Source organism: Maylandia zebra, linkage group LG6 (assembly GCF_041146795.1).
Source record: "Maylandia zebra isolate NMK-2024a linkage group LG6, Mzebra_GT3a, whole genome shotgun sequence".
NCBI classification, from domain to species: domain Eukaryota; kingdom Metazoa; phylum Chordata; class Actinopteri; order Cichliformes; family Cichlidae; genus Maylandia; species Maylandia zebra.
Genome location: NC_135172.1, coordinates 20,298,165 through 20,320,386, shown reverse-complemented (window position 1 = coordinate 20,320,386; position 22,222 = coordinate 20,298,165). Strand labels below are relative to the sequence as shown.

At 39.7% G+C, this 22,222-nt stretch overlaps 1 protein-coding gene across 1 annotated transcript; it reads left to right on the top strand.

The window, feature by feature from the left end:
* The first annotated feature begins 1,214 nt into the window (after window positions 1-1,214).
* il15 (interleukin 15) lies at window positions 1,215-19,639 on the top strand. Its single transcript, XM_076884835.1, has 7 exons — window positions 1,215-1,231; window positions 10,788-10,872; window positions 14,497-14,579; window positions 16,814-16,901; window positions 18,158-18,202; window positions 18,910-19,041; window positions 19,216-19,639. Exons 2-7 carry the CDS (start codon window positions 10,816-10,818, stop codon window positions 19,309-19,311), a joined length of 501 nt encoding a protein of 166 aa, XP_076740950.1. The 5' UTR covers window positions 1,215-1,231; window positions 10,788-10,815; the 3' UTR covers window positions 19,312-19,639.
* Window positions 19,640-22,222: the final 2,583 nt, after the last annotated feature.

Sequence of the window (22,222 nt, the reverse complement as noted above, 5' to 3'; positions counted from 1 at the left end):
CAAGAAGATGATGTTACTCCTATTGGTGGCGTGAAGCTGGCACACATAAGAGGGTTGTTTATGTCATATGGTGGTGAACTTTTAAAGAGCTTTAGGGGGGGGGTCTTCACTTTCTTTCAAACGAGGTGGCAACCAGTATTGGCTGTTGGACAAATACTCATTCAGATCTTATGAATTTGCCTAGATTTTTTTTTTACAATCAGGGTCTGATTGTTACATTTAGGACCAGACTATCCTTCCATATTTTTGAATTCCACCAGAATCCACACACAACTGCAGAGTATACAGGAAATTTTCAATAAGTCATGATTGTAAAGCTCTGGCTTGTCTTAAATAGTCCAAACAGCAACAACAAACCTTAAGCGTTAGCTGTTCACCACAATGTGCCTCGAGACTTTCATCTTCCTGTTTATGAAAAACTTCCTCAAACATTTTACCCGTATGCTTATATCCAAAATAAGTCGTCCCGTTTTAGCTTGGTCAGCTGTAATAATAAACAAATTATTAGCTGGAATGAATTGCCTAAATCATTAACTTCACTGGTTTTCTGATCCAGGCAAATTGGCGGCCACTGAAGGGAATTCTTCTGTGGCTTGTTATGAATAAAGCATAACCTGTCCTCATTATCGGTGTTATGTAATGACTATTGGAGAGTCTTTTTGTGGCATCTTTCCTCAGTGCAGTTGTTTGTCCTGATGTTTGAAATAAACTGCAAGGCACATTTGGGTCATTCTTACTATTCGGTGCCATTTGAGTCCTAATGACATAATATGGTATATTTAGTGTAAAACTTGTCTAATGCTTATTTCTAAACCATTTTCTTGTATGTTTAACCCCCCTCTACCATAGAACACATTGATATATACACAGGATAAATACATTAAAAGTAAATTACTTTTATTTTAGCACAAGTCACTAAAGTACTATGTCCCCAGTCATGCTTGCTCGACTTCAGTTACAAATATAACTTAAAAAAAAAAAAAAAAAATCTAGATTTTTCATCATTTCTGGATTGGCTTATTTCTAATGTTCCTCATCAAATGTTCTTTTTTTATTATTAATGCATGTTTAATACTTAAAATCTTTAAAAAATGTTGTGTCCCTGAATCAACTGTCACCCCTGTTACTCTGATAAGAATTCCATAGAACACATCACCTGATTATTCTTTTAGTCACATGACACTCCCGGATGTAACATATTTTGGAGGGAAAACTTTCAAGAAGAAGACCAGTAAGTACCACTCTTTAATCAACCCTTTTTTCAATGTTTTAGCAAGATTTTGTAATGTGGCAAAGCATAACACGTCCAACCTGTTACGCTTATTAATAGTGGAAACAATTTTTTTTTTGTAATTTTTATAATATGGCTAATAAACATGTTAAAAATGGTTCTTAGTGGTCACCATGTACTAGCTTGTTGTTCATCATACTAGTAGTAATGGCTAAGTTTAGCATAAAATCTCCCCCCTGTTACCGTCACCCCTGTTATTGCTATGCACTGTAACATGAAATTTCCTTGCAGATTTTAAAAAGGGACATTGTAGCTTTTAGAAAATGTAAATATTACTATAACTGTGTATTCAAAACAGTTATTAATAGAAAATTGAATGTCCTGTAACAGGGTGGACATTTGGCACGTCATGGGTAAAGACTTTGATTTTAAAAAATATTATAATATAATATCCTTAGCTGGACCAATACATTTTTCTTATAGGTTGAAAATCCCTCTTTTAGATGAAATGTTAAAATAATTCAAAATTTTGTATGTTTTGATGAAGAGTGATTGTTGCCTGGTTTCCTGTTCAACAACGTGTGGCGCTGTGATAAAGAATAGAAAAAGGGACACACGTTGAGCTGATGCCAGTTTCACAACAGGAAGGTTTATTCTTCACAACAGCTTAGAACAGCTTCAGGTATCACCATACTAACTGCAAAGAAATGGCCTTATGTTTCAGTCCAGTTTACCATACATGGCCACAGTTCCATGAGCTAGAGACTGTATAAATCCCTCAATACAACTTTGACAAAACATAAACAAAATGTTGCTTAAATCCATTGATAATATCAGATCCACAATGTATCACAATAAACACATTTGTTTTACAAAGATAAACAAAACACAATAGTGTACTCTGTACTTCATTTTTAACTACATTTACAAACATCGTAAAATTAACTCATTTTAATTCTTGTTCAGCACTAAATTATTTATGTGAAATGTATTTCCACTGTACTGACAATGTAACTTCTGTTTTTTTAAATATAGCTATTTTACTCTTTACAAGGAAATAATGTCTTTGACATAAAACAGACATATTCACTGTTCTGATACAACCTACAACTATATAGAGTGCAATGCTCCTTTAACAGCGTTCACTACTACTGTGCAGTCAGCATTGATCAAACAGTTTCCTTATAACACTTTATAAATGTCTTTGTATTAAACCACAAACTTGTTCTTATAACCACAAGATCAACCAGAAGAATAAAACGTAGTATGAAGCCCATTTATCAGAGTGCATAATACATCAAGAGTTCAGTCCAGAAATCTCTCACAGGTCAGATTAGCTTCCCCACACACACTCCGTATTCCACATTAGCCAAGTCCGCTAGCATTAGCATCATTTAGCCTGCAGCCTTAACCCACAATTCAGACACAACTCAGAATGAATCCATTTCTTTAGCGAGTTGCGCTCATTACCCACATAAACAACATCGTCCGTTTGTAAGGTCTGCAGTATACATTCATTTAAATGCATTTACTAACCTGTGATAAAGAATAGAAAAAGGGACACACGTTGAGCTGATGCCAGTTTCACAACAGGAAGGTTTATTCTTCCTCTGTGCCCCAAAACGCTACTCGATACCACTGCGCGTAATGCGCCCTCTAGCGGCTGGATGTAGGATAGCATCTTAAATGACAGGTACAAAGATACAATCACAACAAAACACAACAACAACTGGGCTGTTTTCCCCAGTTTAATTCTGATACTAGATTTTACTAGAAAGCTATTTTCAACTCTCTACACTCTCCCCCACTTAAAAGAATGTCTCCTGACATTTGTTTCTTCATGTGTGGACCCATTAGTGTATGAGTGTGCAGTCATTGTGGTAGTACGGCTGAGAATAGATGGGGTGAAAGAATGATGGGACGCTGTGTGTCCACATCCAGGGTTGGCTAGCTGAAAGGGTGTTCATATCTGCCCTCCAGTGACAGTATGATGGCTGACCCAGTGCATTGTACGTGAGTCTTTCTGCTGGTCTCCCCCTCCTCTGTGATCTCCTTACAAAGTCATTTTCTCTATTTTCTCCATCCATTTCCTCCATGTCTTTTTCTGCTAACTCCTCGGCCTCCACAACATCTTGTTCTCCCCCATATTCTGGCCTGTCAAGAGGACAGAACTCTCTTGCTGCTGCCCGTAGCTTGGGCTGACTTTGAGAATCCTGCTTTGGAATGACAGTTTCCTGTTGCTGAGGGTGCTCCTGTTGAATAGCAGGTCCTTGTTGTTGAGGGTTCACGAGTCTGTAGCATGGAATCTTCCTCCGGAGGTCATGGTGGTAGGTATAACTATCTTCCTCATCCGAGCTACTGGTCGCCGTTTCGTTGACATCTCTTTCAGGTTGTCTTTGCCTTTTTGCTTTTGTCTTTTCTTCCACAGGAAGTTCTTCCTCGAAAGGTAAGTCGTTTACTGGTAGTAGGAGGTTTCTATGAAGAACCCGCATGGCTTTACTACCTCTCTCTGGCTGTACCTTATAGACAGGTCCATCTCCCAATCTCTCCACCACGCGATGTACTACCTTCTCCCAATAGGCGCGCAGTTTTCCTGGCCCTCCTCTCTCTGACAAATTTTTCACCAGTACTCTGTCACCTGGCTGGAGAGTAATACCTCTTACATGTCTGTCGTACTGCTTTTTGCTTTTGGCTGAGGACTGTCGGCTGTTATTTGCAGCTATTTGGTAAGCGACTCGCATCCTCTCAGCCCACTTTTGGACAAACGTTTGGTGGTTTTGTGCCTCAGTGTCTTTCCCTTGGTGAAAAAGTAGGTCAACTGGTAGCCGTGGAGCCCTGCCATACAAGAGAAAAAATGGAGAGTACCCTGTTGCGTCATGTCTTGTGCAATTGTAGGCATGCACGATCTGAGGCAGATGATCTTTCCATTCACTCTTTTTCTCTTCTTGTAGGGTGCGCAGCATTTGGAGAAGTGTGCGATTTAATCGCTCCACTGGATTGCACTGAGGATGATAAGGAGTGGTGCGTGAGTGTGCAATTCCTGATAGTTGTTGCAGTCTTTGGAACAGGCTGTTTTCAAACTCACGTCCTTGGTCGTGATGCAACTTCTCTGGATACCCAAAGCGAGGAATAAAGTCCTGAAATATCTTTTCAGCAGCTGTCTTTCCTGATTTGTTTCTCGTTGGGTATGCCTGCGCAAAGCGCGTGAAGTGATCAACGAGGACAAGGATATACTCATATCCTCCTTTGCTTGGCTCCAAGTGCAAATAGTCAATAGAGACCAACTCAAAAGGTGCACTGGTGGTGAGGGATCCCATTGGAGCTCTCTGTTGGATATTGGGGTGCTTCTGTTTAATACACGGGCATTTTTTTGTCACGTATTCTTCCACATCTTGCTGCATGTACGGCCAATAGAACCGTTCTCGGGCCAGATGGATCACCTTTTCAGAACCTACATGCCCCATGTCGTCATGTAAGCTTTTCAGTACCACTGATTTGAGCTGTTCAGGGAGGACCAGTTGTCGGTTTTGGTTTGTTTTTCGGTAGAGTAATCCATTTTCTACTTCTAACTTGTTCCACTCATAGAGCAGTCTCCTTGTCTGTTTAGACATTGTTTTTTTATCTTTTTCATTTGGAGTCCAAGCTCTCAGTTTCAAAGAAATAACTTCTTTAATAGCTGGATCTGCTTGTTGTGCAGCTCTAATATCTCTGGGAATGATGCCTGAAACGCTATTGTGTGGTACAGCATTTCCATCATCACCATTTAGTTGCAATGCAGCCACCCAGGGAACATCATCGTTTTGTACCATTTTTGTCCCCTGCCACACCGCAGAGACCACCTCCGGTGACACCGTCTCTGTATGGTCACTCATCTGCTGCTGCAGGTTCACGGGATACCTGGACAACATATCGGCATCAGCGTTCCTCTTTCCTGGTCTATACTTAATGTCAAAATGGAAATCCGCCAACTCCCCAACCCATCTGTGACCCACAGCATTTAGTCTTGCTGAACTCAGGATGTAGGTCAAGGGGTTATTATCGGTATAGACCGTGAAAGTTGGTGCATAATACAGGTAATCCCGGAACTTGTCGCAAATAGCCCATTTAAGTGCCAGGAACTCAAGTTTGCCCGAGTGCAGATGATAGTTCCTCTCTGCAGGTGTTAAGGTCCTGGAGCCGTATCCAATGACACGCAGTTTGTTGTGTTGGCGTTGGTATAATACAGCTCCCAAACCTTCGTTTGAAGCGTCCGTGTGTAACACAAATGGAAGATCAAAATCTGGGAAGGCCAGGATGGGGGGGTTTGTCAACATGTCCACCAACCTGGACACCACGTTCTGATGTTCAGTAGTCCAAGTGACAGGTGAGCGAGAGGGAAGTTGCCCCTTGTTCCCTTTGGTCGCTGGACTTTTTCCCTTAACAGTCTGAGGCTTGATGGCATGACCTGTCTCAGCTGGGTTTTGGAGAATTTCAAACAAGGGCCTCGCCAGTCGTGAAAAGTCTTGGATAAAGGACCGGTAGTAACTGAGAAATCCAAGCAACGTCCGGACCTCTCCAACTGTGCGAGGCTTCTTGTCTTTCAGGGCTAGAACTGCTTCCAAATCCTTTGGATCGATCTGAATCCCTTCTCCTGACACCACTCGCCCGATGTACCGAATTTGTCTCTTAAAGAGCTCACATTTGGCTGGGCGAAGCTTAATGCCGTGTTGTCGCATCCGGTGAAACACTTGTCTTAGATGGTCTACATGTTCGTCAAACGTTTTGGAATAGCAAAGGACATCATCCAAATACGGCACGCAACACTCATCTCTGATGCCCTCTAACACTCCCTCCATGCACCTCTGAAAGGCAGCTGGTGCATTCGTCAGTCCAAAGGGTATTCGTACCCATTCGTAGAGTCCCCAGGGTGTGCTAAAGGCAGTTAGATGTCTTGACTCCTCACTCACAAACCCTTGATGGTACGCACTCCCTTGGTCCAAGATGGAGAACCATGAATTGCCTCCTAGGCTGTCCAACAAATCCTGGATCCGTGGGAGTGGATGGCGATCTGGGACGGTTTTGCGGTTAAGCTCACGGAAGTCAACACACAGGCGAAGACTGTTGTCTTTTTTTCGCACACACACTACAGGTGAGGAATGGGCAGAAACAGACTTCCTAATCCACCCCCTGTTTAGGAGATTTTGGATATACTCCTTCACCTCCTTAAACAGTGGCCGTGGAATGGAATTGTAGCTTTTTTGAACTGGAGTGTCATCAGTCGTATTGATTTTGAGCTGTAAGCCAGGGACACACCCAATGTCTCCTTCGTCATGAGCAAACACGTCTGATTCCTCATAAAGCATTTGCCGTACCCTGCTCTGGTCAGGCTCCGGCAGGTGATCTAAATCCACATTTGGATGCCATCTTTCCTCCACACTGCCAGCCTGGCGATTTTCCTTCCCATTACTTTGTTCTTCACTGGTCGGACTTGTTTGGGTAGCGCACAGAAGGGTGTCATTGTGTGGTTCTCCAGGCCCCTGCATAGTTGGATGGATGTTTACAGGTGTGCTTTCAATAATTTCTTCAATGAATCCTAAGACTGCTTTTGGAGGTAAAAAAACATCATGCCTTGTTGAATTCTGGATTGGTATTCTCACTATTTTTGAGGCGCCAGCCGGCACTTCAACGAGCGCAGGAAATAACTCCAACCCATCTGGCAAGTGACTGTCTACATTTGGCTCAAACAACATGACTCCTCCTCCAGGAAAAGCTCTCATGCGGCATTTCACCTGACAGATCTGACTGCGGGGGATCGTGAGTCCCTTCTTTCCAACTCTTAATACTGGACATTCTGACTCTTCCAGGGGTTGCTTTGTGTGAACCACCGAAACAAGACTTTCAGCATTACTCTTCTGAATTCTCAGCGCTTCTGAAAGGAGACTCACTAAGTTGCCGTCATCTATTTGATCACCATTCCCTGCAATCATCTCTTGTATCACATTAAAGCCTAGTAGCGGGCTGCTCAACCCTCCTCGACTTACTAGCATGGGAACATGAATAGCAACTGAGCCATGTCTGCTACTTGTGATCTCAAGAAAAACTTCTATCCACCCTTCAAACGGCACATCTGTCCCATTAGCTGCAGTGACTTTGAGTGGGTGATTTGAGAGTAGGCTTTCCAGTGGCCTAATTGTCACATTTGGCAAGGCCCTTTGCACCCAAGACTTCTCCACAATGCTTACTTGGGCCCCACTATCCAACAACATTTGAAGTTTGACCCCATCTAGATAACAAGTTACCATACACCTGCCCCCAATCAGCTGGGCAACACGCTCCCTTTTGGACACTTGACATGATTTGGGGGTCTTGGTTGAAGATGGAATTTTATCTTTGGGGTGCAGCTTCTCTGGGACTGGGGACTCTGCATTCTCCAAGGTCACTGGTGGTCCCTCCCCAGCGACCTCACCCGGTTTCCCGACAGAGTTCCCTTTTGTAAGCAGCCAATAGCTCTGTGTCCCTCTTTTCCACATCGGAAGCAGTGTGAGCAGGTGTCATTTCCTTGGGATACACATTGGTGACATTTCCCTTTAACTTCAGGCTTGGTTGACTGTTTTATGTGTGGCAAAGGGTTGTAGGTGTTTTCTGTTGCCACATTCACTACCGGTGTGATGGCTTTCTCCAAACTTTTGGCCAAAGATGACACTTGGGCTGTTAACTCCTGTATAGCACTGCGATTGGCCTGCACCTCTGCCTGCACTTGAATGGCATTCTGTTTGTCACTGTCCAGCTGGGCTGTATTGATACTGATTGCTTTTTGTTTGCATACCTGTCCCAACCTGGTTTTCCTCTCAGTGTCCTCCCTCAGTGATCTTGTGATCACGTCGAGTATAAAGTCATCAGTCACATTCATGTCTGAAATATGTGGTTGAAGATCTCGTCTGATGTATGAGCATTTTTCATTCATCCCCTGGTAAAGCGAATGAAGAAACACTCCCTGCACCAGTTTGCTATCATATTGGAAGTCTGTACCTTGTTTAGAAGCAAACATTATACGCTGCTTGACCCCCATTAGTCTATACATAAACTGTTGTGGGCTTTCTTTGTCATGTTGCTTTGCGTTACTTAGTTCCTGGAACAATTCAGTACTGCTCTTATCCCTAAGGTGTGCTTTAAGGAACCTTTTTAACTCAGCAAGGGTCAGGGTGTCTTTGGTCATGAGCATGTCTTTAAAGGTACCAGGCTTAATTATCTTGAGCACCGTTCTTAAGACCTCAGCTTCTGAGAACCCCTCAGCCAGACCTTCATCAATTTGTTTACATAGACAGTTAAAACTCAAATCAGAAGCTGAGTCTGAGATTTGACCACCATGTATCTTAAATTCTCTATGTGGTAACAATGCAGCCACATCTGTCAGTTTTACTAAACCAGTTACAGGATCAGCAATCACTGCTGTTGGGATACTCTTTTTCATTACTGATGCTACTACTGCTGGTTCAGTCTCTGATACAGAAACAGCATCCCCTTCATCAGATGCTTGACCAAGTTCAACAGTTACCTGAGGTGCTTGCAGGTCATCAATGAGGTCACGAAATGCAAGCAGACGAGACATGCCCTGATCTTCGAGGCTCTTCAGTCGTTTACTTCTCAGAAAGTCAACAATAAAGTCAAAGAGCTCCACCTCAGTTGCATCCTCACCGGGAACATCTTCCACCTCTTCTTCTTGACACAATGCTGCAAGTTTATGTAGCAGGTCCCTGTTAGCGGCTCTGGTCAGCTGATGGAGCTGGTTCTGGATCTCCCACTGTAGGTCGTGCAGAGTGGCCATGTCTGGATACCTGATGTCAATCGTTACTAATGCTGTGTATCAGAGGGATATGGATCCCGCAATTCTTGGCTGATTAGCACCTGACCACCATGGCGCTAATCCCGGACGAGCCCCCAGAATTGTTGCCTCCCTAAGATGATGACCAGAGGGGCAACTGGTTTCCTGTTCAACAACGTGTGGCGCTGTGATAAAGAATAGAAAAAGGGACACACGTTGAGCTGATGCCAGTTTCACAACAGGAAGGTTTATTCTTCACAACAGCTTAGAACAGCTTCAGGTATCACCATACTAACTGCAAAGAAATGGCCTTATGTTTCAGTCCAGTTTACCATACATGGCCACAGTTCCATGAGCTAGAGACTGTATAAATCCCTCAATACAACTTTGACAAAACATAAACAAAATGTTGCTTAAATCCATTGATAATATCAGATCCACAATGTATCACAATAAACACATTTGTTTTACAAAGATAAACAAAACACAATAGTGTACTCTGTACTTCATTTTTAACTACATTTACAAACATCGTAAAATTAACTCATTTTAATTCTTGTTCAGCACTAAATTATTTATGTGAAATGTATTTCCACTGTACTGACAATGTAACTTCTGTTTTTTTAAATATAGCTATTTTACTCTTTACAAGGAAATAATGTCTTTGACATAAAACAGACATATTCACTGTTCTGATACAACCTACAACTATATAGAGTGCAATGCTCCTTTAACAGCGTTCACTACTACTGTGCAGTCAGCATTGATCAAACAGTTTCCTTATAACACTTTATAAATGTCTTTGTATTAAACCACAAACTTGTTCTTATAACCACAAGATCAACCAGAAGAATAAAACGTAGTATGAAGCCCATTTATCAGAGTGCATAATACATCAAGAGTTCAGTCCAGAAATCTCTCACAGGTCAGATTAGCTTCCCCACACACACTCCGTATTCCACATTAGCCAAGTCCGCTAGCATTAGCATCATTTAGCCTGCAGCCTTAACCCACAATTCAGACACAACTCAGAATGAATCCATTTCTTTAGCGAGTTGCGCTCATTACCCACATAAACAACATCGTCCGTTTGTAAGGTCTGCAGTATACATTCATTTAAATGCATTTACTAACCTGTGATAAAGAATAGAAAAAGGGACACACGTTGAGCTGATGCCAGTTTCACAACAGGAAGGTTTATTCTTCCTCTGTGCCCCAAAACGCTACTCGATACCACTGCGCGTAATGCGCCCTCTAGCGGCTGGATGTAGGATAGCATCTTAAATGACAGGTACAAAGATACAATCACAACAAAACACAACAACAACTGGGCTGTTTTCCCCAGTTTAATTCTGATACTAGATTTTACTAGAAAGCTATTTTCAACTCTCTACATGATCACACTGAAATGGCACCGAATAGTAGGAATGACTCATTTGTGTAAAAAAATAAAAATTTAAAATTAAATAAAATCCCTCTTGAATGTGCATTTCTGTGAAGTATTTCTGATGACTCATGCATTAAAAGAAACAGAAAAGAAAAAAAAGAAACCGATAAAGTGACGACTTGGAGGAGGAGTGAACGTCTCAACACGACCAGAACAGGGCGTGTGCAAGTCAGCCTGCGAAATCATACCCGTACTCACTCTCGCCACAAGTGTTAATAACACTGGCTGCAGACCAATGAGACAAACCAGCTTTATTATCACAAATGAGGTGCAAAAGTGTAATCTTTGCTTGCTGCTCCGCTGGCTAGGACGACGGCAACCGCAGTCACTGCGCAGATGACGGCGCTCCCGGTGATCCTTTTTCAACTCACATGTCACCGAGATCAGCGAGCTGTAAGTTACATTTTAGTGCGTTACTAGTAGAGGTCTAACCCAAACTGTCGGCTAATCACCTGGAGGAAAACACGGCGTGTCCCCAATTAGGGAGGCTAATCAAATGCGTATATATAGGAGGTGTGTCTACTGGGCGATCCACGTGGGTCCGCGGGATACATTTCAGCTGCTGTCGGTGAACTATGTGCCATTATGGTAATTTGGTTTAAAAAACAAGTAATGCTCTCGCTTTCACTCACTTGCTTTCACTTTCGATTTAGTCAGATGCGAGCTAGTTTGGCAGCCCGTCTTTCCGGTTGTGTGTATATGGGGAGACGCTTCTGCACAGCTGTCAGTGAGAATGGAGCCAAATCATGTGCACGTCCACCACGTTCTTGTTTCTGCCTAACTTAATGTTTACGTTTTTATTCTGTCCAACGCTGTTTGTCAGCATTGCTCCAAACTGCGTCGAGACTGCAGGGTATGGAAATAAATGCGTCCTTGGTAGTACGCGGCTGACGGTTCGAGCAAAGGTACGAGGAAATGATTACCGGTTATTAGTCTCTGTAATAGTTTTGTAAACTTGAATGATTTATAGGAAGGATGGTCTGCTTCAAGTAACAAGAAACTATCACGGTTGAAGCGCAACCTTCAAGAAATATTTAGTCGTGATTATCCATCCAACTCCTGTTGGAAGAGCAAGTGTAAGTGCTGAAGAGTACCATCGATAAATGTTAACCTCACTAGGCTACCGTAAAGTTTTAAGATACGCGGCTGTTTCATAGTAACACTGAAAATATAGTTCTATTCTTTAAAAAACAAAACAAAAAAAAAAACCCCAAAACAAACAAAAAACACCCTTTAACTTCAGTACTACTACAGTACAAATGGAAAACACAAGTACATCTGCAACAGAATTGAAGACAACTAAAAGTACATTTCATCACTATGCTGTTTAAATATTCTTCATAATACTACAACTGCTGAAACATTGGATGTTAGATAACATGCATCCTCTGCTTTGGCCCCGATGGAGATTTCAGACAAAGATCATGTGTTGTTGGTCTGAGTGAGGTGTACCCTTAAGGTGTCTGATTTATGGCCTGTATTTACAGCGCTTTTCTAGTCCCTAAGGACCCCAAAGCGCTTCGAACTGGCAACCTTCCGATTACAAGGTGAACTCCCAACTCTTGAACCACGATCGCCCAAGTTCAGCCTAAAGCTTTTTTTTTTTTTTTTTTTTATAGTTGCCTGACACTGTTGCCTGCATTTCGAGTTGTGCATGGTGGACTTGCTCTGCAATCCTGCAGCCCTAACACTAGTTGCTAGGGGATTTATGTCCTCAGGTTGATCAGTTCTCTTCCAGTCTGTTAGAAAAATGGCTGCAGAAGAAGTAGCTGGAAATGCGCAGGTACTACATGGGCCAGTCGCATTTGTTTTAGGCATTGATGGGATGTTGAGTTTGGTGTTGACAAAAAAAAAAAAAAAAAAAATCCACTCATTACTATTAAAAGTAATGCAGCACTCAATACTCAATACTTCATTGCTTGGTGGGGAAAAAGTAATTTGTAACATTACTACTTTGTTGCTCTGTAAAAAGATGTAAAATTCATTGTAAGACATGTTATCTAACAGTATTTATCTTCCCCTTCAGTCCTGATACTCAACACAAATCCCTGTTTGTGTGTGGGACAAAGCTTAAAGGCCCGCACAAACTTTGTTTTAGTTTAGTTGAGATTGAACACAAGACGGAACAGAAAGCAAATTAAAAACCAGGCCAAAGAGATGCAAAGCCGCAGTAATTCTACTGTAGAAACAACTGGAAATGGGTGATGCAATGTTACAAGCCTGACTAGCCATTGCTGCCTTTGTTATCTGTTGAAGATCAGGCTCTGGCTGCTGTGCTGGGGTCAGCATACACTTAGCTTTAGCATCACTTTGGGTTCTGGCCTAACTTTTTGTTAGGATGTTGTCTATGGATGCTTGGAAAGAGCCGATGCTGTGTTAGCAACAGCCTCTTTTTGCAGTGTTTGCACTTTGTTTGTTTGCACACTAGCTGATTATAGCAAGACCCATTTAAGATGTATATATTTCTGTAAATCCCCCCCCACCCCATCTATCATGCAGATAATGACGTAACTGTAGCTGTAATGTGGCTACTGAATTTGGTGCATTTACAGCTTTAGTTACTGCATTACTGAAAATTGTAAATTGTAGTGTGATTCCAGTGACATGTTAGTTTTGAATATACTGGTTATTTTGTGCCTCGGGTGTAGCTTTAATGCAGAAATGCAGTCCTTAACTAATTTATTATATAAACTGTCATTTAAAATAAAAAAAGGAAATATTTTAGAAATCTGTCCAAAAAATGTTTAAAGAAATTTTATTAAACAATTAACAACAAAATCTAAATTTATTTTAAATAGCCAAATTTGGGTACTGGACCTCAAGTAAATAACTAATTTGGCATCTTAAGTAAAACAGTTTAATTTTGATTTTTTTTTTCTGCTTATCTGTAAAACAGCAAATTTTAACATTTTTAGCATTAAAATAATTTGATTAAAGAGCTTGGCCTTGCTGGTGGATTAACTGTCTTTTGCTAATTATTTTAGAGCAGCATGGTATAAGCTTTACATTGGATGATGTCTTAATTGTTTTTTTTTTTTTTTTAAAAGCACTGTATAAATTGCATATTGGTGGTAGTGTGAGGGCCTCAGCTTGTACATCTGGAATAAAAATGGAGTGCAACTGAAATAATGTAGGTTTCTAATGAGTGTGGGTTGCCTCCCTTTAGAGGTTTTCTGGACACACCCAGCTGTTAGAGCTTGTAATGCATTGTAGTCCATTTGGCTGTGGAATGCCTTAGTTTCCTCCAAGAGGGACTGGTAAATATTGCTGGGAAAAAATAGTGTCTGGATTAGCCAAAGAACTCCAGCTGGGTAACTCTGGTGAGAGTTAGCCACAGGAAGACGGGTACGTTTTTGTTTTTTGTTTTTTTTTGTTGCTGTTGTTGTGTTTTTTGTTGTTTTTTTTTTGTTTTGTTTTTTTGAGGGAATTGCAAAGCATTTAACCTCTAAAGTGAAACTGTAGCTGTTATTTACACTACATGCAAGTTGTGAGTTCTGCCCGATGAAAGCAGGTTGACTTTCTGCACTTTGAGTTGCACCTCGTTTGTGTATGATGATTACGGAGTGCGGTGACTGTGGGTGGGCACGGGGTAGTATTTCTAGCAGTGCAGGACAACAGCTTGAATACACTATAAAAAAATTACTATTTGAGTTTCAGTTAATATTTCATACTCATTCTGTTGTTTTAGTAGATGCAGAAAATAGAAGAAGAGAACAGAGTTGGCTTAAAAATATAGGAGCACAGCCTGTAGCAGATGAGCAAATGGTCACAAAAGACTGACAGAATACAGAAATGTGCAAACTTCAGAGAAAATGGTTATGTATCTGTTATTGCTATTCAGCCATAGAAGTGGAAATTATTTACCACAGTGTTACACAAAGATGGCTTGACATATTTCTGTTAAATTTCAATGACTTTAATTGCATATTTATCACCCATTATATTACAATTTTAAAATGGTGACCTAAAAGATGTAGATGATGATGATGATCTAATGTTTTCCTGTACAATTTCTAGAGGGGTTTCCAGATCCAGCTGACCTGTAAGGTGTGCCGAGAGAGCCACAAAACTCAGGTGTGGCTTTGTTTGTTAGTTCTGAGGTAGGCATATAGTGTGTGTTTTGTGTTTTGTTTTTCTTATGAGTGTACTGTGCTTAGTAGATTTATTAGATCACCTGTTATTTAAAAACAAGAAAACACAAATAATTTAGTAAGTCTGTCAAAAAATTATGGAGTGCAAGTAAATAGCTGTCATTTGGCATTTTAATAAGAAAATTTATGTGATTTTCGATTTTGTTTCTGCTTTTTCCTTTTGCAAAACTGTAAACTTGAATATTTATGAACAATGCCAATAATGATAGTATTCATTTGGATTAAATAGCTTGCACATACTGGTGGATTAATCCTCACAGAATCATAAAAAATCAGAAATTGTCAGTACTGTTAATTTAGGACAGGCCTGGCATAAACCTTATATTGAGTAAAATAAAAAGAAATGTAAAACAGCAAAATAATATTGAAAGCCTAACCTTTTTAAAATTCCTACAAATAAACAGATAAGTACATCCTCTTAATTCTAATGTCTTACATAAGGATATAAGTCATCTGTTTCTCATCAGGGCTTAGTATCGGGTCAATATAACCTGAGGTAAACAACAAAGTTTTCCAGTTGAAAAGTCGAAGTTCAGAATTAGAGTTTTGGTTTCTGGCAAAGCTTTTAAAAAGGTCATTTACCGACTGATCTGTGAAAAGACTTCAACATGAAATGTTGTGCTGTCTGCATGACTGTCTGCAGCTCGGTAGGTAGTGTGGTCGCCCCATGATCGGAAGGTCGGGGGTTCGAATCCACTGAACGGCTACCCTGAGGTACCCCTGAGCAAGGTCCCTCCCCAGGCGTGATTTTTGGCTGCCCACTGATTCACTGAGGGAATAGGTTAAAGTCATTTCAGCCTCATCTTCAAATTATTCACGTCCTCTCAAGACCAAGACTCAAGTCCAATTACAACATGCCAAATAATTGATCAGTGTGTTATGTTTTAAAGCGTTACACAGATGACCTTCATTTAAATACTGATTGCTACAGCAATGTACAGTAAATGTTTTGGAGGAACTGATTCACTGAGTTCAAAAGATGGCGACTATAGATTTTACTCTGAGCTAATAATAGGTCTGTGACGTAATTGCAGTCTCCCTTATCAGAAAATGATGAGTGAATGAATGACTGTAAAAGTGGTTATTTTAACTGGAATATGTGAACTGCTAAAATGCTAACTGTTATATATTTCAGTGTTTGTAACATATAGAAGTTTGACTTGCTTTGCTCTAAGCTGTGACTTTATGAATGAGGAAATAAACTGGCATGTCAAATAGCTGTCCACAGAATGTGTTACCATGGTAACTAGGTTGAGGTTGAAGCTTCCTGGAACAGAAAAGCAAGAGTTTACCTTTCATCACACTAATTGTTAGCCGGACCTGATTCCTGGTATGGGGCCCTGGTCTCCAGTGTTAACACAATGCAAGTGCCTTTCCAAGAACGGTGGTATTACAATAATACAGTCCAGGACCCACATGCCAGACTCTGAAGAGCGGGCCAGAGTTCATCACAGTACAAGTAGAAATGTTTTGTTTTTGTGAAGGGTCGTAGGGAAAATGTCTCTTTTCTTTTTAAAAAAAAAAAAAAAAAAAAACCCCACAAAAAAACCCCCCAAAACAAAAGGGATCACTGCATAGATCGAATATCTACAAGGCCGATTAAGTAAAAGCAGCGCAGTAAAGAGCAGGCCAGTAACTCTCCAGCTTCAAGCTACTACTGCTAAAGGCAATTCTGCTAGCTATTGAGGTGTGTGTGCGCGTGCGACACTGCTTCTGTATTTTGGTTTAGGTTTTTGTCAAATGAAACCATAATATGCCATGTGATGTTTATCTCAGGCTATAATTGCTTAACTTTACAACATAGTAAAGGCTATATTTAAAAAAAACAAACAAAAAAAAAGTCGTAATACCTTATGATGGGGGTTTACTCTCTTTTTGCAGTGACTGAATGACTGTATAGTGTTAATTTCTGCAAAATGCACTCCGTGACTGAGCTGATGGTGTGCAGTATGACAAAAGTACTGGACTTTGGAAGTTTGACACATTTATATTTCAATGTCTAAACTTCAACTGTGTTAGTTTATTACATTTAAACTGCATTTCAATCACTTTTACTATATTATTACATTTAAATACCCATATTGCTTTCCCCAGTAGCAGCTAGGTGCAGCAAATCAGTTGCACCCAACAAAACTCCATATTGCCATAATTGTTTCTTTCTAATTGTATTTTCATTCTTACAGCCTCTTGAGTACGCCTACATGTGCCAATTCTGTGAATGAAGCAGGGGATCTACGGATATGTTTGAATGATCTGATTCATAATGTGAAGGTGAGTGGTTTCATTTTAACTCTTTGGTAACATTGAGTTTTTATTGTTAAAAATTTGTATGACATTTAAAAACGACATACATTTGTTCACTGATGCTGACTTAAAACAATAAAAAAAAAAAGTCTGTTTTATTTATATAGCAGCAAATTGTAGCTCTAGTTATGTCAGAACTAATGGATAGTGGACAGTTTACCTCTACACTGGCAACAGTCTGGAGCCTTTACTCATTATACAGTCACTGGTTACGTCATTATTTATGGATATAGGCAGAAACGATGATCAGCTGATGCTAACAGACCCGAAATGTGTTAAGGAAAAAGTTTCCCACCGCATTACACCGCCAGCCTGAACACTGACACAAAACAAGATGGATCTATGCTTTCATATCATTTAGACCAAATGTTGACTCTTCCAGCTGAATGTCATCAGATCTTTTATTGCCCAATTTTATGATGGTGTAGTAACTGGAGTTTCAGTTTTGTGTTCTTAGCTGATAGGCAGGGCGCTCGGTGTAGTCTTCTGCTGCTGTTGCCCATCTGTGTCAAGGTTTGATGTGTTGTAGGTTCAGAAATTCTCTTTTGCATAACTTCCTTGTAATGACTGGTGATATGAGCTACTGTTGCTTTAACAGTTTGAAGCAATCTGGTTATCTTGCTTTGCTCTCATACTCTTCACCCAGAGAACTGCCACTCACTGGATGTTTTCTTTCTCACACCATGATTAGGAGTCAACTTTATTGTAATTACACATGTATTAATACAGGGTAACAAAATGCAGTTTGCATCTAATCAGAAGTGCAAGAGCAGTAAGCGCAATAGGAGCAGATTATGTATGTGATCTGCAGACCTTTGTGACAGAAAAGTCTCAGATTAGTAGTTTGTCTTTGCAGCAACAATGCATTTAGATGTGCTGACAATGTAATTACATGATTTTGATATCTGCGTTTTAATGAGTAGCTGAATAGGTGTACCTAAGGAAGTGACTGATGAAATTTCTGGTTGTTTGTCCATCAATCAATCCCATTCTCATTAACAAGTGAACGTAAGAGCTTAGAAGGAATTTCTAAAACTTTGGCACAAATGTTCACTTGAACTAGTTAAAATTTGGTGGTCAAACATCCCTAGGGACTAGAAGGGTGTGTTTTGTTTTTTTTTTAATTCCACCAATTTCTTATATATATATTAACCTGGTTGGTTGTGAGAAGCACATCTGGTGAGACAAATGAAAATGTTTATTTGTTTTTAATTTCTTGTCAGAAATCTGATGCTATGCTCTACGCTCCAGGAATTGAAGACTTTCCAGTAAGTTTTTAAAAAGTTCAGTTTTGATTTCTAATCATCGTGTGAATCGATTACAAAGTGCTAACAAGTGTTGCGTGTATGTCCAAATCCTGGAGGTCTCTTTAACCTCCACTCCAAAGACTAAACAAAAGGAATCACACATTCAGTTTACGGAGTGCTATAAAAGGCACTAACACCACGCCCATGCTTCTGTTTCCTCCTTGGTAAACATACCTGTATTCAGATAGCCAACCAACACAACAGCCATCCAAAGCATGTAGAAGGCAACATGTTCTTTGTTGGAATGTTTTGTACAGCGTACTCTGGGCCCTGTATTATGAATTCAACATACCCATGGAGCAAGTTTGGCTGTTACCATGGTGATGTACCCCAGTTAAATAAACTACCTTCATGGTACAGAAAACAGAATTAACCTTGATTACCTGGATAATCTGATTCCTGCTTCGTAATATGGGCCTCTGGTATCATCTTGAGAAGGGAGTGTTTAGTACATTTTTAATTTTGGTGTTTGGCATTATTTATAATAATAATAATAATAATAATAATAATAATAATAATAATAATAATAATAATAATAATAATAATAATAATAATAATAATAATAATTAAGCTTGTCATGATAAAGTAATTTTATTTATTTTATTCCTTAGAAATGTAACTCGTAGAACATTTTCAGGAAATGCTAAGAAATTTTCTTGTGTTTCCAGGATTTCTGTAAAAAGATGGTGCTGAAATGTTACATGTTGGAGTTGATAATGGTCCTTGATGAGGAAGAAATTGGGCGTGATTCACAGGAATGTGTCCGTGATTTCAATTATAATCTGCAAACAACAAAAAATGTAAGTTTGACTTCTTCTAAAAGGATACATTTAAGAGTCTTTGCTTAAATGTACAATCAAAAAGATTTTTTCACATAACCACTGCTGAAGCTTATTACCTTTCTTTAGCTTTCAGTTGTAATTGTTTGTATTCATTTGAGGAAAAACAAATCTTTAATTTTTGTCTCCTGTTAGGATCTGTGTCCAGCATGTGAAACGTACACGCTTCAAAATATTACAACATTTATGGACAGACTAATGGACCTTTTGGAAAATCTCAACTCTACATAATATTATATAATGATGTAAATACTGTAAACTACTACTGTGCATTTGTGTAGATTTGTAAATAACTGTTTTTATCGCTTATGTTGCTACCATACGTAATAATAAATTAAAGATGTATTTTATGCTATAGGCTGATGACACTAAATGTAGCATGGCATGTCAGTGCTACACATCTGGCCTATTTGTTTTTAAATATGCTGTCAGTGCCACAGCTTTTAGCTATACTGTATATACATAATGTTATCACACTGCTAAATAATTTCCCCCAGGGATCAATAAAGTATTCTGATTCTGATATACACTACTGAATAAAATGTACTGATACACCTAATGGACTCTAGTATCTGAGTATGTTCAGTATATGCTTACTCCAGTGTTTTGTCTGTGAGGTCTTCAGTTCTGCATTTTCCTCTCTGGCTGCTACATGTGCGGCTTGAAAGTCTTTTGTAAACTTTATTTCTTTTTTACATTACATGTTAAAACAAACTCTCAACTGTTACTTCACGTACTGTTGAATACATGGGAGATTGTATCTGATACACAAACTGTTCTATTTTTGTTCGATTCCGGGTCAGCATCAGAGATGGAGCATTTATCGTGCAAGTGGCAAGAGAGTCTTTAGTAGATACTCAGACAGGAAAACTGCCATTAACATTCTGTATACAAGGGCAGCTTATCTGCCAACTGCAGGCTGTCTACAAAGTTTGTGTGTAGCATGCAAACCAAGCTTGCCAGCATTAGCTCATAGCTTAACTCCACTGTGGTATCCAAATCTAGCCACTTCTATCGGGGGGGAGTAGTGCATTTTTTTATTTATGGCGCCTTTCTACAACCCAAGGTCCCTGTTCAAAGCATAAAAGAACAGCATTGGAGTCAACTGGAATCAATTTTTAAAGAGTAAGTCAGTTTAAACAGATGGGTTTTGACTTGAATAAGGGAAGAGAGCCAGTATTCGTGATCTCATGAGGAAGTGAATTTCAAAGTTGGGGAGCAGAGTGGCTGAAAGCTCTGATCTACGGGCAGCCAGCGAAGCTGCTGAAGACCAGTGATCATAACTCTGTGTGAGAGTTATGATCCAGGCTGCAGAATTCTGGAGGAGTCAGAGATTGCGAAGGGCCTTGTTAGGAGGACTGAAGAGAATTACAATAATCGATCTCAGAAGTGACGTGGCTATAAACAAGGATATGGGGGTTGGTAAGGAAGGGACAGACGATTGATATTGCGTAAGAGGAAGTAGGTGGACTGGTTGATGCGACTATTACGAGACTGAAACGACAAAGTTCTGTCAAGGATGACACTCACACTCTTAACCTGAGGGGAGGGAAAGATTGAGGAGTTGTCAATATTAATGGAAAACTTGTGGGATTTGGTTTAAGTGGAAGCTCTGCCAACTAACACGGCTGCAACCAAAATGCTAATGCTAAAAATTCAGAGGCCAGGGCCCTATCCTAAAAAGGAGAGTTCAACACATCCAGGGTATCGTTCGGTTATCTAGATACTTACCCTAACATTGGAGATCAGGATAAAAGGTCACATGAAGCTGGTTATATTAAGTCATTAAATTAACCCAGCGTTACCCCTGTGGCTTCACATGAAAGGGGTGGTGTTAGTCACACATGGGCCTTTCATAGATCATGTGACTCTTCTTCCACAGAAAATCATCCACCAAGACCAGTGATGTTATCAAAAGTGATATAAATCTCGAAACAAACTCAAAACTTGTGAAAATAACGGGATGAATGCCACAGAAAAATCTTCAGTTAATCTGTTGCTTTAGGGCATGCAATAAATATTGTAATTCTACTTAATAGTTTTAAGTTGAAGTGAGTGGACTGGTGATATTAAAGATTAGAGCTCTAAAAACTTTAAACTGGATACATCTAAGCTTTAAAGCTTACCTTCCCTGCTGATAAAAGGATATGTGGAAATTGCTTCAGTGTGTAGCAGGTCAAAGGGAAATTAATGTGATTGACTGAATAGGTATTCTTCATGTGTGCTCTCTGGAAAAAAACAAGACTCAAGTAGAACACCAATAGACATTTAGTCACCACATTAAGACATTCCTGTGGCAAAGTGACACACAGTTTGCCAGTTGGCAGTCCTTCCAGAGCTTTCAACTGAAGCTTGTTACAGTTGCATTCCAAATGTTTCCAGGCTGAGTTAAAGTGGATTTTCTGTGTCAGATGTCTTACAAACACGCTGTCGGTGTCCTCATACAACTTTGGCAGAGCTGATGTGTGAGGGCAGTTATTCATTTGTGACGTGTGCAACTCAGTATGTCTTTCTGGGAAATACATGAACTCTGCATTGGACTAGAGCCTGAGAGATTCTGACATGTCACATATAAAGAAATGTGAAAACTCACACAAACTACACAACCAGCAGTAAAACATTTTTAATTTTTTTAAATTTTAAACAGACATTTCTAAATGTCAAATGACATACAACTTATTATTTGAAACGAGCATAAAAGCCCAAGGTATCAAACCTTAGAATTAAAAAAAAAAAACATTTAAGAAAAATAAATAATATAAATGTACTCCGTAGCATTCAGAAACTGCGTTCAGTTGTTCAACATTACCCTGCCCTTCATGTTGTTTAAATATAGTACAACCCCAGGTCCAAAACAGAAACGTATTTTATGTTTTGAAAAATGTAAATTTAAAAAAAAAGCAATGATGTGCAAATCTCATAAGCCCATATTTCATTCCTGCTGAAAAAAAAGAGAAAATTTAGTATTTTAAGAAAAATATTCGTTCATTTTGACTATAATGGCAGCTACACTTCTCAAAGAGTTGGGGCAGGGCCATGTTTATGTAGCATCCTCTTTTTCGTGACTGATACAGGATTCTAGCAACTAGCATCAACAGTCCTGGGTCTGTATTGGTGAGATTTTTTTCTTTCATGATATGTC

Bases quoted from the DNA above. Each gene is read 5' to 3' on its own strand.
- il15 (XM_076884835.1), top strand. From the start codon at position 10,816: ATGACGGCGCTCCCGGTGATCCTTTTTCAACTCACATGTCACCGAGAT. The intron at 14,580-16,813 runs GTAGGCATATAG...TCATTCTTACAG, and splicing joins CTTTGTTTGTTAGTTCTGAG to CCTCTTGAGTACGCCTACAT. The intron at 18,203-18,909 runs GTAAGTTTTTAA...TTGTGTTTCCAG, and splicing joins CAGGAATTGAAGACTTTCCA to GATTTCTGTAAAAAGATGGT.